General features: G+C 46.1%; 1 protein-coding gene across 6 annotated transcripts in view; it reads left to right on the top strand.

Moving 5' to 3' along the window:
* The window catches only part of poc5 (POC5 centriolar protein homolog (Chlamydomonas)), a 128918-nt gene that overhangs the window by 10487 nt on the left and 103164 nt on the right, over nt 1–15267 (top strand). For all 6 annotated transcript variants that reach the window (XM_038805511.1, XM_038805513.1, XM_038805512.1 and 3 more), the window contains exon 2: nt 1831–1914. In XM_038805511.1, coding sequence (XP_038661439.1) covers nt 1831–1914 — 84 coding nt within the window. The remainder of the gene's footprint in view (nt 1–1830; nt 1915–15267) is intronic.

Here is a 15267-nt window from a genome sequence, read left to right as displayed (position 1 = left end):
TAGCTTTCCTGCTAGCACGGTGGCTCCCCTCTCGGAGGTTGCTGTCCCGCTTCTCCTCTCCCCTCTCCAGTACTCCCGTTCCCTCGTGCCGGGGCCTGGCCTCCCACCTGGAGCGGGCCCGTGGGCATTGGGTTGTTTTTCGTTCTGGGTGTTCCTGCCAGGGGGGAGGGGGCTGGCTTTGCCTCGCCCCTCCCCACCCCCCCGTCGGCATGACGTTTCTCCTTCCCATGGGCCCCTCGTCCCTACTTCCCATGGCGTTTTTCCAGCCCGTGCTCCTCGACGAATCTATTCGCCTCGGCAGGGGCTGTAAAGAAATATTCCTTGTTTTGGTATGTGACCCAGAGTTTTGCTGGGTACAGCATACCAAAACGTACTTTGTTCTTGTAGAGAGCTGCTTTCGCTCTGTTGAACTCCGCCCGTCTCTTAGCTATGTCCGCTCCAAGATCCTCGTAGATTCGGATGGCGTGCCCGTTCCATTCGCAGGCTCTATTCTTCATTGTCGAGTTTTAAATGTCACTGAAATGTGAAATTCTGTTAAATTAGCATGTTTCACTAATGATTTTATTTGAGTTTGCATTAATTTATTCTACGAAAATAAAATTGATGGTGACAAGAATTTTTGTTGTACTATTCTGAACTACGAATTGAGGGTGGCTTAGTGGTTAGCAGCGCCAGGGACCCAGGTTCGATTTCCACCTTGGGTAACTGGTGGAGTTTGCACCTTCTCCCAGTGCCTGCGTGGATTTCCCCATGTGTTCTGGTTTCTTCCCACGTTCTAAAGATGTGGAGGTTAGGTGGATTGCCCATGATCAATACTTGGGGTTACGGGGATAGTGTGGGAGAGTTGGCCGAGGTAGAGTGCTCTTTCGGAGGGCCAGTGCAGAGTTGATGGGCCAAATGGCCTCCCTCTGCACTGCAGCATTTCTATGGATTTTATATGATAATTGACGCAATATTTAAGAAAACTACCTTTCTTTTTATTTGACTAGACTTTAATATACTGCGTTGGACTTTGAATTTGGTGATCCGGAAATTACCAAATAGCGATTGAATTATAGCTATTACTGAAACATGGCTAAGGGAGGGGCAGGGCTGGCAGCTCAAATGTTCCAGGGGACCGATGTTATGGGAAAGATAGAACAGGAGGTAAGAGAAGAGGGGTAGTTGCGTTTTTCATTCGGGAGGATAACACGGCAGTACTAATAGGGGATATATCCGAGGGTTCGCCCACCAAGTCTATACGGGTAGGACTGAAAAATAAGATGGGAGAGATCACTTTGATAGGATTGTACCACAGGCCCCCAAATAGTCAGTGGGAAATTGAGGAGCAAATATGTAAGGAGATTACAGATAGCTGCAAGAAAAATAGTGGTAATAGTTGAGGACTTTAACTTTCCCAACATCGACTGGGACAGCCATAGCATTAGGGCTTAGATGGAGAGAAATTTGATGAGTGTATTCAGGAGGTTCCATGCTGTAAACCTCTGATTCTAATTCTTTGTGAAGTATTAGCTTTTTTTCAGTTTTTTCAAAAAAGCACTAGTAATCTCTATTTTTTGATGAAAACATTACTTAAAGGGATATTTGAATTCAAAGATTTCACACATCCTTTAAGATTGCAGTTGTGAACAGACCAGCTGAATTGTTTAGTGTTTGTATCTGTGACTGCAAATTATGCAAAAATCTCGTTCAGGGTAAACTGAGTAAGATTAATAACTCGCGTCATGGGGAGACTGGACTAGTAAGCAGGTGCTATTGAAATTTTATTAATTTGTTTTCTTCTGGGCCTAGGTCAGTACTTAAGTCAATTGATTGCTTTCTCTTGTGCAGATGTCCTCTGATGAAGAGAGAATTTCCAGCCCTATGCTGCCTAAAGATTCAGATCCGGGTAGTTCAGTCTCTTCAGATCTACAGGTAGGAAGGAAAAATGTCATAATTAAGTACCCAATATAAAAATAATTAAGCAAAATTTGTATACCTTAAAATCATTTTTTAAAGCTTCATTTACGAGATATGGGCATCGTTGGCTAGGCCAGCATTTAATGGTTGTCCTTGAGAAGGTGATAGTGAACTGCCTTCTTGAACCACTGCAGTCCCTGAGGTGCAGGTACACCCACAGTGCTGTTGGGGTGGCAATTCCAGGATTTTGACCCAGGATCAGCGAAAGAACAGTGATATATTTCCAAGTCAGAATGGTGAGTGACACTCCAGGTGGTGGGGTTCACAGGTATCTGCTCTGTTCTATATGGCAGCTGTCGTGGGTTTGGAAGGTGCTGCCGAAGGAATCTTAAGTTCCTGCAGTGCATCTTGTAGATGGTACACATGGCTGTCACTCCTCATTGGAGTTTGGTGTTGTAAGATTTCTTACTGTCCTCATTGGTGATAGAGAGAATGAATGTCTGTGGCAGGGGTAGCAATTACATGAGCTGCTTTGTTCTGGATGGTGTCGAACTTCGAGTGTTGTTGGGAGTGGCACTCATCCATGCAAGTGGGAGCATTCTATCACAAACCTGCCTTGTGGACAGGCTTTGGTAGTCGTGCAGTAAGTTACTTGCTGCAGAATTCCTGGCCTTCGACCTGCTCTTGTAGCCACAGTATTCATATGGCTAGTCCAACTCATTTTCTGGTCAATTGCAACCCCCGGATGTTGATAGTGGGGGATTCGGTGGTGGTAATGCCATTGAATGTCGAGGAGCAATGGTTGGATCCTCTCATGGGAGATGGTCGTTGCCTGGTATTTGTGTGTCGCGAATGTTAATTGTTCCATGTCAGCCCGAGCCTGGATATTGTCCAGGTCTTGCTGCATTTGGACATGGACTGCTTCAGCATCTGAAGAGTTGAGAATGGTGCTGAACATGTGCAGCCATCAACGGTCATCCCCACTTCTGACTAAGGGAAGAAAGACCATTGAGGAAGTAGCTGAAGATTGTTGGGCCAAGGTCACTACTCCTGCAGTGATGTCCTGGAGCTAAGATAATTGACCTCCAGTCACGACAACCTTCTTGTTTTGTGCTAGGTATGACTTCAACTAACAGTTTTAGCTGTGATATTATGGTACCACATATTGCAGCTAGAACATAGAATTTTTTTTTTTAGATCATAGAATTTGCAGTACAGAAGGAGGACATTCGACCCATCATTCTGCACCGGCCCTTGGAAAGAGCATCCTACTTAAGCCCACGCCTCCACCCTATTCCCGTAACCCAGTAATACCACCTAACCTTTTGGACACCAAGGGGCAATTTAGCATGGCCAATCCACCTAATCTGCACATCTTTGGACAGTGAGAGGAAACCGGAGTACCCGGAGGAATCCCGTGCAGACATGGGGAGAAAGTGCAAACTCTACACACAGTCACCCGAGGCCAGAATTGAGTCTGGGTTCCTGGAGCTGTGAGGCAGCAGTGCTTGCCACCGTGCCACCCCATTATTTGCTGAGGAGTTGTCTACAGCCTTTGTATGTATAAATGTACTAGATTAATTTTTATGACTGAATGTCTTGTGCTGTTGGCAGTATCTCCAACAGTGAGGAATAAGACATTGGATTCAGTCAGTTGTCTACATGAATTTGCACAACTGTATTCATGAATGAAAGATAATGGAATATTTTTCCTGCAGCGTGAAAACGCAAGACAGCAGAATGCTATTATTTGGTGCCAACTGTCATATAACATTGAAATCACCAATAAGTGGAGCTGAAATTTGAGCATTTATCTTTTGATCGGTTCTCCAGGCATATTCGTCCCAGTGTAGTTTGGTTGTGATAACCCAATGTCAAGCTGAGTGCTTAATTGGAGTTGGTGTGTAACATCACACTTCATTTAGTATTCTTTCAATTAAAGATTAGTGTACACGCCTGAGTCAGAAGTTGGGGGGTTTAACCCCAGTCTCGAGATTTCACACAAACCAGACTGCTTGAGGGCTGAATGGTAGTACAGTGGTTAGCACTGTTTCTTCACAGCGCCAGGGTCCCAGGTTCGATTTCCGGCTTGGGTCACTTGTCTTGCGGAGTCTGCACGTTCTTCCTGTGTCTGCATGGGCCTCCCACAAGTCCTGAAAGACGTGTTGTTAGGTAATTTGCACAATCTGAATTCTCCCTCGGTGTACGCCGGAATGTGGCGACTAGGGGCTTTTAATTGCAGTGTTCATGTAAGTCCATTTGTGACAATAATAAAGATCTTTATTACTATAAAGATCTTGTATGACTGAAATGCCAAGGAAAAGAAGGTTGAGAACAGAAGCTCGTCGACGGAGTCTTGAGGACTCTTGGACCTCATCGGCAGGTAAAATGGTCAAGTCAGTTTCTGGTTCTCCACTAACGACCAAGGTGCTTTCAAGTACCTTGGCTAAGGAAGTCGAAAAGCATCAATGTATTGTGTTGGAGGACCTCAGGAATTCAATGGAAGAAGCCTTAGCTCCCATTTTAATGGCTCTGGGGAAAACAATCAGACTGTGGAAACTCGGAGAGCCACCCTCAAAGATATGGAAGTGGCCATGTCGAGCCACAGTGATCGGATTGCCTGGCTGGAATCATCACGAATGATGTTGTGGATGATGATCTCGGCTCCATTGTGCAAGTCGTTGGTGCTTGCTTTGAACTGCAAAACATCCTTGAGAATAGTGGAAGGGGAGAAGACACTAGGGCTTCTGTTACTTGATAGAGCAAACTCCCTGGTAGGGACTCGCCTTCAGTCCTTTGAAATCCTGTTGCATGGTATTTCATTTATCCGGACAGACTCTGGAATTGGGGCCAGGCAGGGTGTTCGGGGTCTTTTAGGAGCAGGAGAACAATTCCTGGCCAAATTTTGAGTTGGCTCCCATGCTTTCACAATCTCAATTTCAAGTTCAACAGAGCGCATTATGTCCAATCTTTCAGGCTTGGGTGTCGGTTGGAGACCCCGACTGCAGGTCTTGCACTGTCTTGATCTTGATGCTCGGTGTGGGGACGGCTGCACACATCGGGTCATCACCTGCTGCTGAAGCCTATGTTTGTTATTGCATGGGCATCAGGATGATGGCGTGGCAGAGATGAAGACGTTTCATTCAGTGGCGTTTGGGAGATATCCTGAACCTTGCTCAACAATCCTGTCATGGCTTTGGTCATCCCAAGCTCTAACCTGCAGTTCATCAATAATCCTGAACTTTATTCCCTTGTGACTATGCTGATGATACAGTTGCTGCATAAGATAAAGATGCATGGCATTAAGGGTAAAGTAGTAGCGTGGATAGAGGATCGGTTAATTAGTAAACAGTGGGGATTAATGGGTATTTCTCTGGTTGGCAATCAGTAGCAAGTGGTCTACCTCGGGTATCAGTGTTGGGCCCACAATTGTTCACAATTTATATACATGATTTGCAGTTGGGGACCAAGTGCAATGTGTCCAAGTTTGCAGATGACACTAAGGTGAGTGGGAAAGCAAAAAAATGGAGAGGATACTGGAAATCTGCAGAGGGATTTGATAGTTTTAAGAATGGGCTTGGGTTTGGCAGATGGAATATAATGTTGACAAAAGTGAGGTTATCCATTTTGGTAGGAATAACAGCAAAAGGGATTATTATTTAAATAAAATATTAAAACATGCTGCTGTGCAGAGTGACCTGGGTGTGCTAGTGCATGAGTCGCAAAACGTTAGTTTACAGGTGCAACAGGTGATTACGGAGGCAAATGGAGTTTTGTCCTTCATTGCTAGAGGGATGGAGTTTAAGACCAGGGAGGTTAGGCTGCAGCTGTATAAGGTGTTAGTGAGACCACACCTGGAATATTGTTCAGTTTTGGTCTCCTTACCTGAGAAAGGATGTACTGGCGCTGGAGGGTGTGCAGAGGACGTGCACTAGGTTAATCCTAGAGTTGAGCGCGTTGGATTACAAGGAGAGGTTGAGTAGACTGGGACTACTCATTTGGAGTTTAGAAGGATGTGGGTGGGGGGTGGGGATCTTATAGAAACATATAAAATTATGAAGGGAATAGAGAACAAAGAAAAGTACAGGACAGGAACAGGCCCTTCGGCCCTCCAAGCCGGTGCCGACCATGCTGCCTGTCTAACTAAAATCTTCTACACTTCCAGGGTCCGTATCCCTCTATTCCCATTCTATTCATGGTTTTGTCAAGATTCCCCTTGAATAGAATAGATAGGATAGATGTGGGCATGTTATTTCCACTGGAGGGTGAAAGCAGAACTAAGGGCATAGCCTCAAAATAAGGGGAAGTAGATTTAGGACTGAGTTTAGGAGGAACCTCTTCACCCCAAAGGATTGTGAATCTATGGAATTCCCTGCTCAGTGGAGCATTTGAGGCTCCTTCATTAAATGTTTTTAAGATAAAGATAGTTTTTTGAAGAATAAAGGAATAAAGGTTTATGGTGTTCGGGTAGGAAAGTGGAGCGGATTCCACAAAAGATCAGCCATGATCTCATTGAATTGCGGAGCAGGCTTGAAGGGCCAGATGGCCTACTCCTGCTCCTAGTTCTTGTGTTCTTATGATATTGGTTCCCCACTGAGTCTATGATATATGAACACAAAGGCAATGGCCGGCTGTTATGGCAAAAACCATAGTCAGCAGTGGCATCAGGGTTGAGCATATCTTGCCTTTTTTATTTCATATGCTGTAATCCCTGTATTTACAAAGAGCGAATGCATTGTGGATACCCCTCGCCTCCTTTATAGATGAGATGAGTAGTCTCAGCAGGGTGGTGGATGGTTAGTGTGGTGCTGGGTGATATGGCTATGTAAGTTCTCACTGTTTTAGGAAAGTCCCCAGTTAGCTATGTATGTCGGGTTTTCTTTTGTATATCTGTTACTTTGGGTTTATGGAATCTGTGCTTATTTCCTATGGAAGTCCAGACAGATTACATATATCCTAGAGAGGATTGTGGTTCCTGTGATTCTTCCCTGTGGTTAGCGTTTCTGGGCTTGTTTGGGGGGGGGGGGGGGATATGTGATGGTGCATGTCGGCGTGTGGTTGGTTATGCCATGCTTGACTTGTCGTCTTCAATATTCTCTTGGCTCCCTGCGTAGTCGCAGTGGTCGTGTAATTCAGTGCGTTAGTGCATGAGTAACTGTTTACCTGCGTCAGGCAGAAGGTCTGTTGGATTGTGGACTGAATTTTCCTCCCCGAATTGTCCCCTTTTGGGTGCTCCTGGTCTGCTCTCCTTGATATGATTCCAATGCAGAGGTGGTAGTCTGTGGGCGGCAGGGTTAGAATGGAAGTCTGTATGCCGTGGATCTGCGCTGTTGGAGCCTTCAGCTCGAGGGTAGGCTGAATAGGGAGTTGGGTGCCCTCCCCCAAGTGGTCTTGTACAGCAGCTTCCTGAATGTCCCCTCCTTTTTGTTTTTGTAGTCAGGTCTCCTCTAGGGAGGCAGTGTTTTTTTCTTTGAGGTTATGCTGCTCTGCCCTACTGGGTGCTCCTCCTGAGATGCCCAGTTGTTGCGTGTCTTCGCAATTCTTCTCTTTGGTAATGGGGTCTCTTGAGGGCGACATGAATCGTCTAGAGTTTGCAGGGCTGGCGCATTGAGTTTGATATGGTTAGAGGCTGCTTGTGTAGTATCTTAGCATGGTGTGGGTATCCTTGGCATATCGACTCCTAGGTGTGAGAGTATGCGGGGCCGGGTCAGGTCCTCTATCTGGTTGCCCGCTTTATGCTTGAGATGTTCATTGACGAGCAGCTTTCTCCTTTTTTCTTTTCTGCTCCTGATAGTTTCCTTTTTTATCTTTTCCTACCACTGTGTGTTGGGAGGGGCTGACAGTGTTGATTATAATCAACTGTATGAATATTCGCAGGTCTTCTATGTATAAATCTGTGGAATGATTATCATTCTTTACTGTGTGGGAGTTTGGGGTTTTGTTGAGTCTGATGGTTATATGAAGGTCAAGACTGGAGTCAAACAAGGATGTCATCGCCCCAACCCTTTTTTCTATCTTCATTGCCCCATCCCTCAACTTGTCAACAGCAAGCTTCCCAGTGAAGTGGACATCATCGACAGTGTTTTTCAAACTTTTTTGCCTGGATCCATTTGTACCAACTGGCCAGCCTTCGCGACCCACCACTTTCTCTTACCTAGGTGAACCTGGGCTTATATTCTGGTGGAGAGAAGAATGAGAAATGACCTAATTGAAACAGACATTATTCTCTCAGGACTCCAGAGCAAATGCGGAATGTAAGTTTTCCTCAGATTGGGTGGTTTACAGCCTGGGGACATAGTCTGCAAATTACAATGCGACAATTTTAGACATGGATGAAGAGGGATTACTTAAAAGTATTGTGAATCTTTTTAATCTCTAAAATTCATTATCCAAGAGAGTTCTGCAGGCTCAGCCTTTGAGCATATTCAAGATAGATGCAGGAAGACTGAATTGAATTAAAAAAAAAAAAAAAAATCTCCTGTGTCAGTACATTGACGTCAGGAGGAGGTGGTGTTTCTCTCTGGGCTCCAGGCATGTGCACTGATGAGCGAGCACGCATGCGCAGTGTGCCTACATTTTAAAAGCTGGTCATGGCCTCCTTTCTTTTTAGAGCCGCTTGCAGCCGGTGTTTTTAAAAGCAGGCTGCTGTGGCCGTTGCTACTGAATTCCTGCGATCGAGAATGCCGTGATGGATGGCTCCGCGACCCTCCCGACCCCCACTTTGAAAATGTCTGATCTCCAGGATGGACGAAAAACCTTTCAAACTCAACCAGTTGAAATCCAAGAAAACAGCACTGACCTCACTCGTGGAATTTCAGTATGCAGATGACCATCTCCACCCTCTGAAGAGAATCTCCAAACCATTCTTGACACCTTTCTAGAAGCCTACCAAAAATTCGGTCTCAGCCCCAACCTCCAGTCTCCAGTCCTTCCCTACCAGGACAGCATGGTAGCATTGTCGATAGTACAATTGCTTCACAGCTCCAGGGTCCCAGGTTCGATTCCGGCTTGGGTCACTCTGTGCGGAGTCTGCACATCCTCCAAGTGTGTGCGTGGGTTTCCTCCGGGTGCTCCGGTTTCCGCCCACAGTCCAAAGATGTGCAGGTTAGTTTGATTGGCCATGATAAATTGCCCTAGTGTCTAAAATTGCCCTTAGCGTTGGGTGGGGTTACTGGGTTATGGGGATAGGGTGGAGGTGTTGACCTTGGGTAGGGTGCGCTTTCCAAGAGCTAGAGCAGACTCGATGGGCCGAATGGCCTCCTGCACTGTAAATTCTATGAATCCACCCCAGGGCAAGATCAATGGGGAAACCCCACCAAACGTGGAACATTTCCTGTACCTGGGAAGCCACCTCTCCTCTGAGGCTGACATTGATGTGCAGATCCAACATTGTATCCAATCTGCGAGCGTCTCATTCAGATGCATACGTTTCCTTTGGAAGCCTTAGGTGGAGAGCCTTTGGAGACTGCGACATCTGTGCTGACACCCAAGATCTTTGTGTACAAGGTAATCGCCCTCCCAACTCTTTTTTCCGGCTCCGAAACATGGACTGTGCATAGATACCACCTTGAGGCCCTGGAGAGGTACCATCAACTCTGTCTGAGATGGATTCTCTGAATCAGCTGGGAGGACAGGCACACTAACATCCGTGCCCTTGAAGGAGCCAAGAGCACCAGCTTCAAGACCATGATCATCTGAAACCGCTGGGCTGGCCATGTGCTTTTAGGATCTCCCGAGTTCTGACTGCCAAGGCAAATAATCTTGCCCAACTCGAGGACAGCTTCCAAACGTGAGGACGGCAGAAGAAGCAATTTAAAGACACCCTGACTGCTTACCCCAAGAAATACAACATCACATCAAACCTGGGTCAGGCATTTTCAAAGTCGGGGGTGCGACCCGCAGGTGGTCACGGGTGGGTGTTGGGAGGGTCGCGGAGCAGTCTGTCGCGGCGCTCCTGATTGCGCAAATTCGCGTGCAACAGCCGCAGTAGCCGGCTTTTAACAATGCTGGCTGCTGCGGACTTCAAAAAGGCTGGGAGCATATTTTTTTAAAAATGTGGACGCACTGCGCGTGCGTGTCCGCTCATCGTGCACATGCGCACCACTGAGCAGGCACACATGCGCAGTGCGGCCGCATTTTTTATTATATGCTCTCAGCCCTTTTGAAGGGCGCAGCAGTCGGCATTGTTAAAAGCCGGCTGCAAAAAGTTCAGGGAGAACGATGTGATTGGTTTTTCATAGAATTTTTTTTATATACAGTGCAGAAGGAGGCCATTCGGCCCATCGAGTCTGCTCCAGCTCTTGGAAAGAGCACCCTACCTAAGCCCACATCTACACCCTATCCCCGTAATCCAGTAACCCACCCAACACTAAGGGCAATTTTGGACACTAAGGGCAATTTAGCATGGCCATTCTACCTAACCTACACATCTTTGGACTGTGGGAGGAAACCCACGCACACATGGGGAGAACTTGCAGACTCCACACAGACAGTGACCCAAGCCGGGAATCGAACTTGGGACCCTGGAGCTGTGAAGCAATTGTGCTAACCACTATGCTACCGTGCTTTCTGAACTTTGATGCTGATGAAGTGGAAGTCCCAAAGGTTGGCCAGTTGGTAAAATTGGGTCACCAGAAAAAAAGTTTGAAAAACACTGACCTGGGAGACCCTTGCTCAGAAGAGACCTACTAAAGGAACCTCCTGATTGAAGGGACGCAATTCTTCATGGACACCTGACAGCAATGGACCTGGAAAAAGAGCCTGAGCAAGGACTGGTATTCCAAGGACCGATCCCACCTCCTGGAAACACGTGTGTGGTCAAAGATGTCACTCTAGGATTGGGCTCATCAGCCATGCAAGCAACAATCCACAGAACCCATGGCCAGTAGCGCATGAGTTTCTTAGGTGACAGTCATACCAATTAGTGAGTGATCACTGAAGAAAGAGGTTATATCTAAAATATCCTCTTGGATCTAGTGCCCTTGCAAATTCTTTCTGCTTTAGGGGAGTTAAAGAATCACTGATTCCTGGTAAGCTGCAGACAGGTCTTGTATCAGAGAAAAGGACATCATAGTGTTGTTGATGACTGGTACGGCTGGAGCTGAGGGAGATGCATTCTGGTGCGAGCCCGAACATGGTATGAAGATCTTATTCTGGGCAATGTGTGCAATCGTGTGGGAAGGTCTGCACCAGTTTACCATGTTTTCATGGCTTTATCCTCCTCCTCCCTCATCTTCTAGGATACACGCAAATGCAAAAAACAAAATAGGGGGTGTAAATGTGGATAGCTCATTGAAGGTGGCAGGGCAGGTGGAGAGAACAGTTAATTAAGCATATAATATTCTGGGCTTTATTAATAAGGGCATGGAGTACAAGAGCCAAGGAGGTGATTTGGACACTAGTTAGACTTCAGCTGGAATATTATGTTCTGGATGCCCACTCAGAATCATAGAATCCCTGCAGTGCAGAAAGAAGCCACTCGACCCATCGAGTCTGAACTGGCCCTTGTAAAGGACAACCTACTTAAGCCCATGCCTCCACCCTACCCCAGTAACCCGACCTAACCTTTTTGGACACCCAAGGGCAATTTAGCATGGCCAATCCACCGAGCCTGCACACCTTTGGAGTGTGGGAGGAACCGGAGCACCCATACAGACATGGGGAGAAAGTGCAAACTCCACGCAGACAGTTGCCCGAGGCTAGAATTGAATCCTGGTCCCTGGAGCTATGAGGTAGCAATTCTAACCAACATGCAACCCACACTAGGAAGGACGTGAACACATTGGAGAGAGTACTGAAGTGGTTTACAAGAATGGTTCCAGGGATGCGAGTTTGGTTAGGAGGATAGATTGGAGAGGTTAGGGCTGTTCTCGGAGAAGAAGCCTAAGAGGAGATTTGATGAACTGCTCAAAGGGGCTGAACTGAGTCGGTGGGGAAAAACTGTCCCTGCTTGCAAAAGGATGAAGAATGAAATGACTCAGATGATTTCCAAAAGAAACCAATGTGATGAGAAAGACTACTTCACACAATGAGTAGTTTGGGTTTGGAATACATTGCCTCGAAGTGTGGTGGAGGCAGATTCAATTGAGGCATTCAAGAGGCCATTAGATTGTTTCTCTTCAAGTAATGTGCAAGGGTATGGGGAAAAGGCTGGGGAATGGTACCAAGTCATGATTTTTTTTGGAGAGCCAGTGCAGTCGCGGGCCACTGAAATACTTTAGGGCTCTGCACCTCGAGAATGATCTTGGAAGGGGTGAACAGTAGAGTGACCGCTACACAGTCCTTATTTAGATGGAGTTCTATCTTCATCTTGAGGAATACTGTCCATGTGTGGCACTACTGTGCTGAATGGGATTTAAACAGTTGCAGCAATTCAAAACTGGCATCAGTGAAGCGCTGTGTGCTATCAGCAGCAGTAGAATTGTATTTGACCACAATCTATAACCTTGTGATCCAGCATGTCTCCTCCCACCCCATATCACAGTAGCGTGTAGGAGGACATGCCGCAAGCAGCAATAGGCATGCCTAAAAATAAAGTAGCAACCTGGTGAAGCTACAACACAGGACTACTTGCATGCCTGATAGCAGAAACAACATGCAATTTAGACAGCCAAGTGATCCCACAATCAACAGTTCAGATCTAAGCTCTGCAGTCATGCCCACATCCAGTTGTAAATTCTGGTGGAACTTAAAGACCTTCACACATATCCCTATCTATGATGGAAGAGCCAGTAAAGCAGTGCAAAAACCGGACTGAAGCATATAATATATAATAATCTTTATTGTCACAAGTAGGCTTGCATTAACACTGCAATGAAGTTACTGTGAAAATCCCCTAGCCGCCACATTCCGGCGCCTGTTTGAGTACACAGAGGGAGAATTTAGAATGTCCATTTCGCCTAACAGCACATCTTTCGGGACTTGTGGGAGGAAACCAGAGCACCTGGAAAAAACCCACAGAGACACAGAGAGAACATGCAGACTCCGCACAGACTGACCCAAACCAGGATTTGAACCTGGGATCCTGGCGCTGTGAAGCAACAGTGCTAACCACTGTTCTACCTTACCGCATATGCAATCATCTTCAGCCAGAAGAGTCAAGTAGACGATTCTTTAACTCTGGAGATCTTCATTCCAGATACCAGTTTTCCATCGATCCAGATCATTCCATGTGATATCAAGAAACCAAGAAACAGGTGAAGGCATTGGATACTGCAAAAGCTATGGACCGTGACAACATTTCATCAATAGTACTAAAGACTTGCTTCAGAACTACCTGTGCCCCTAGCCAAAGTGTTCCAGTATAGTTACCGTACTGCCACTTACCTGGAAATGTGTAAAGTAGCCCAGGTCTGTCTTGTCCACAAAAAGCAGGAGAAATCTAACTTGGCTAGTTACTACCCCATCAGCCTACTCTCAATTATGAGCAGAGTAATGGAAGGGGTCATTAACAGTGATATCAAGTGACACTTGATCAGCAATGACCTGCTCACTGGTGTTCAGTTTGGATTCTGCCAGGAGAATTTAGCTCCTGACCCCAGTTACAGCTTTTGTCTAAACATGGACAAAAGAGCTGAGCTCTAGGAGGTGAGGTGAGAGTGAATGTACTTCATATGAGGGCAGCATTTGATGGAGTGTGGAGCCCTGGGAATTGGGTGGGAAAACACTCCACTGCTTTTAGTCATACTAGAACAAAGGAAGATGATTATGGTTATTGGCGGTCAATCCTCTCAGCCCCAGGACATTTCTGTGGAGTTCCTCAGGCTAGTGTCCAAATCACCTTTCAGGGAAGGAAATCTGCCATCTTTTCTTGCCCCGGCCTACTTGTGACTCCAGACCCACAGCAATGTGGTTGACTCTAACTGCCCTCTGAAAAGGCCAAGCGAACCACTCTAAGAGCATTTGGGGATGGGCAACAAAGGCTGACCTTGCCAGTACTGCCTACATCCTGTGAAACAATGAAGAAAAATAAAGGCCCAACCATCTTCAGCTGCTTCATCAATGACCGTCGCTCCATCATGGGTTCAGAAGTAAAGATGTTCAGTTTAGCACAATTCATGACTCTGCATATGGACTCTGATTGTTCCAATATCAACAGAGTAATGGAAGGGGTCATTAACAGTGATATCAAGTGACACTTAATCAGCAATGATCTGTTCAGTTGGTGTTCAGTTTGGATTCTGCCGTCAGCACAGGAAATGTTACATTTGGTTCCCTTATCCAAATCATTGACACAGATCATGAATAGCTGGGGTCCAGGCACTAATCCTTTCAGTACCTCAAGTCACTGCCTGCCCCTCTGAAAAAGACCCATTTATTCTTTCCTGTCTTGTAGAAGTGGAAGGAGATTAAAAAGACTAAAAGATAAATAACAAGGCAATTTTAGACAAGTTGAATGATTGGGTAGCAGAGTGGATAAGTGTGAAGTTATCTACTTTGGAGGAAAAACTGTGATTATTTAAATACTGGTAGATTGGGAAATGTTGACGTACAAAGGGACCTGTTGGGTCCTTGTACAACGATCGTTGAAAGCAAACATTCGGGCAACGAGCAGTTAGTATGGCAAACGGTATATTGGCCTTCATTGCAAGATGGCTTGAATACAGGAGCAAGGATATCTTACTGCAGCTGTACAGGGCATTAGTGAAACCATACCTTGGCATTGTGTCCTGTTCCCATAGTGGGAGTGCAGTGAAGGTTCACCAAACTGATTTCTGGTATGGCAAGGTTATCATATGACTGAAGAGTTGGGTCAAATAGGCCTATATTTACTGGCGTTTAGAAGAATGAGAGGGGACCTATCATTATGAAGTGTTTTGAGAGGTTGGTCATGTGAGACACCGACTCCATTCTCCCTGGATGCCTTGATCCACTGCAATTTGCATACAGCCATAATCAGTCCACAGCAGACTCCATCTCCCTGGCACTATGCTCATAGGGGCTGTTTAGCACAGGGCTAAATCGCTGGCTTTGAAAGCAGGCCAGCAGCACGGTTCGATTCCCCGAACAGGCGCCGGAATGTGGCGACTAGGGGCTTTTCACAGTAACTTCATTTGAAGCCTACTCGTGACAATAAGCGATTTTCATTTCATTTCATTTTTCATTTCATCCCTGGAACATCTCTACAACAAGGACTCCTATGTCAGACTCCTATTCATTGTTTACAGCTCCACCTTCAACACCATCATAATCCCAGCCAAGCTCGTATCCAAACTCCAAAACCTGGGTTTTGACTCCTCCCTCTGCAACTGGATGCAAAGTATCATACACACCCCTGACTGCATCAATGGTGTTGTGGTCCACCCACCTCGACACTGCGACCAAGAAAACACAAGTGTTGTTCTTCCCTAAGAAACTAAGGGAAAGGTG

The sequence above is a fragment of the Scyliorhinus canicula genome, chromosome 8 (genome assembly GCF_902713615.1).
Source record: "Scyliorhinus canicula chromosome 8, sScyCan1.1, whole genome shotgun sequence".
Lineage (NCBI taxonomy): Eukaryota > Metazoa > Chordata > Chondrichthyes > Carcharhiniformes > Scyliorhinidae > Scyliorhinus > Scyliorhinus canicula.
The sequence above is the reverse complement of the archived record's forward strand: the minus strand, read 5'-3'. Positions and strand labels throughout refer to the sequence as shown.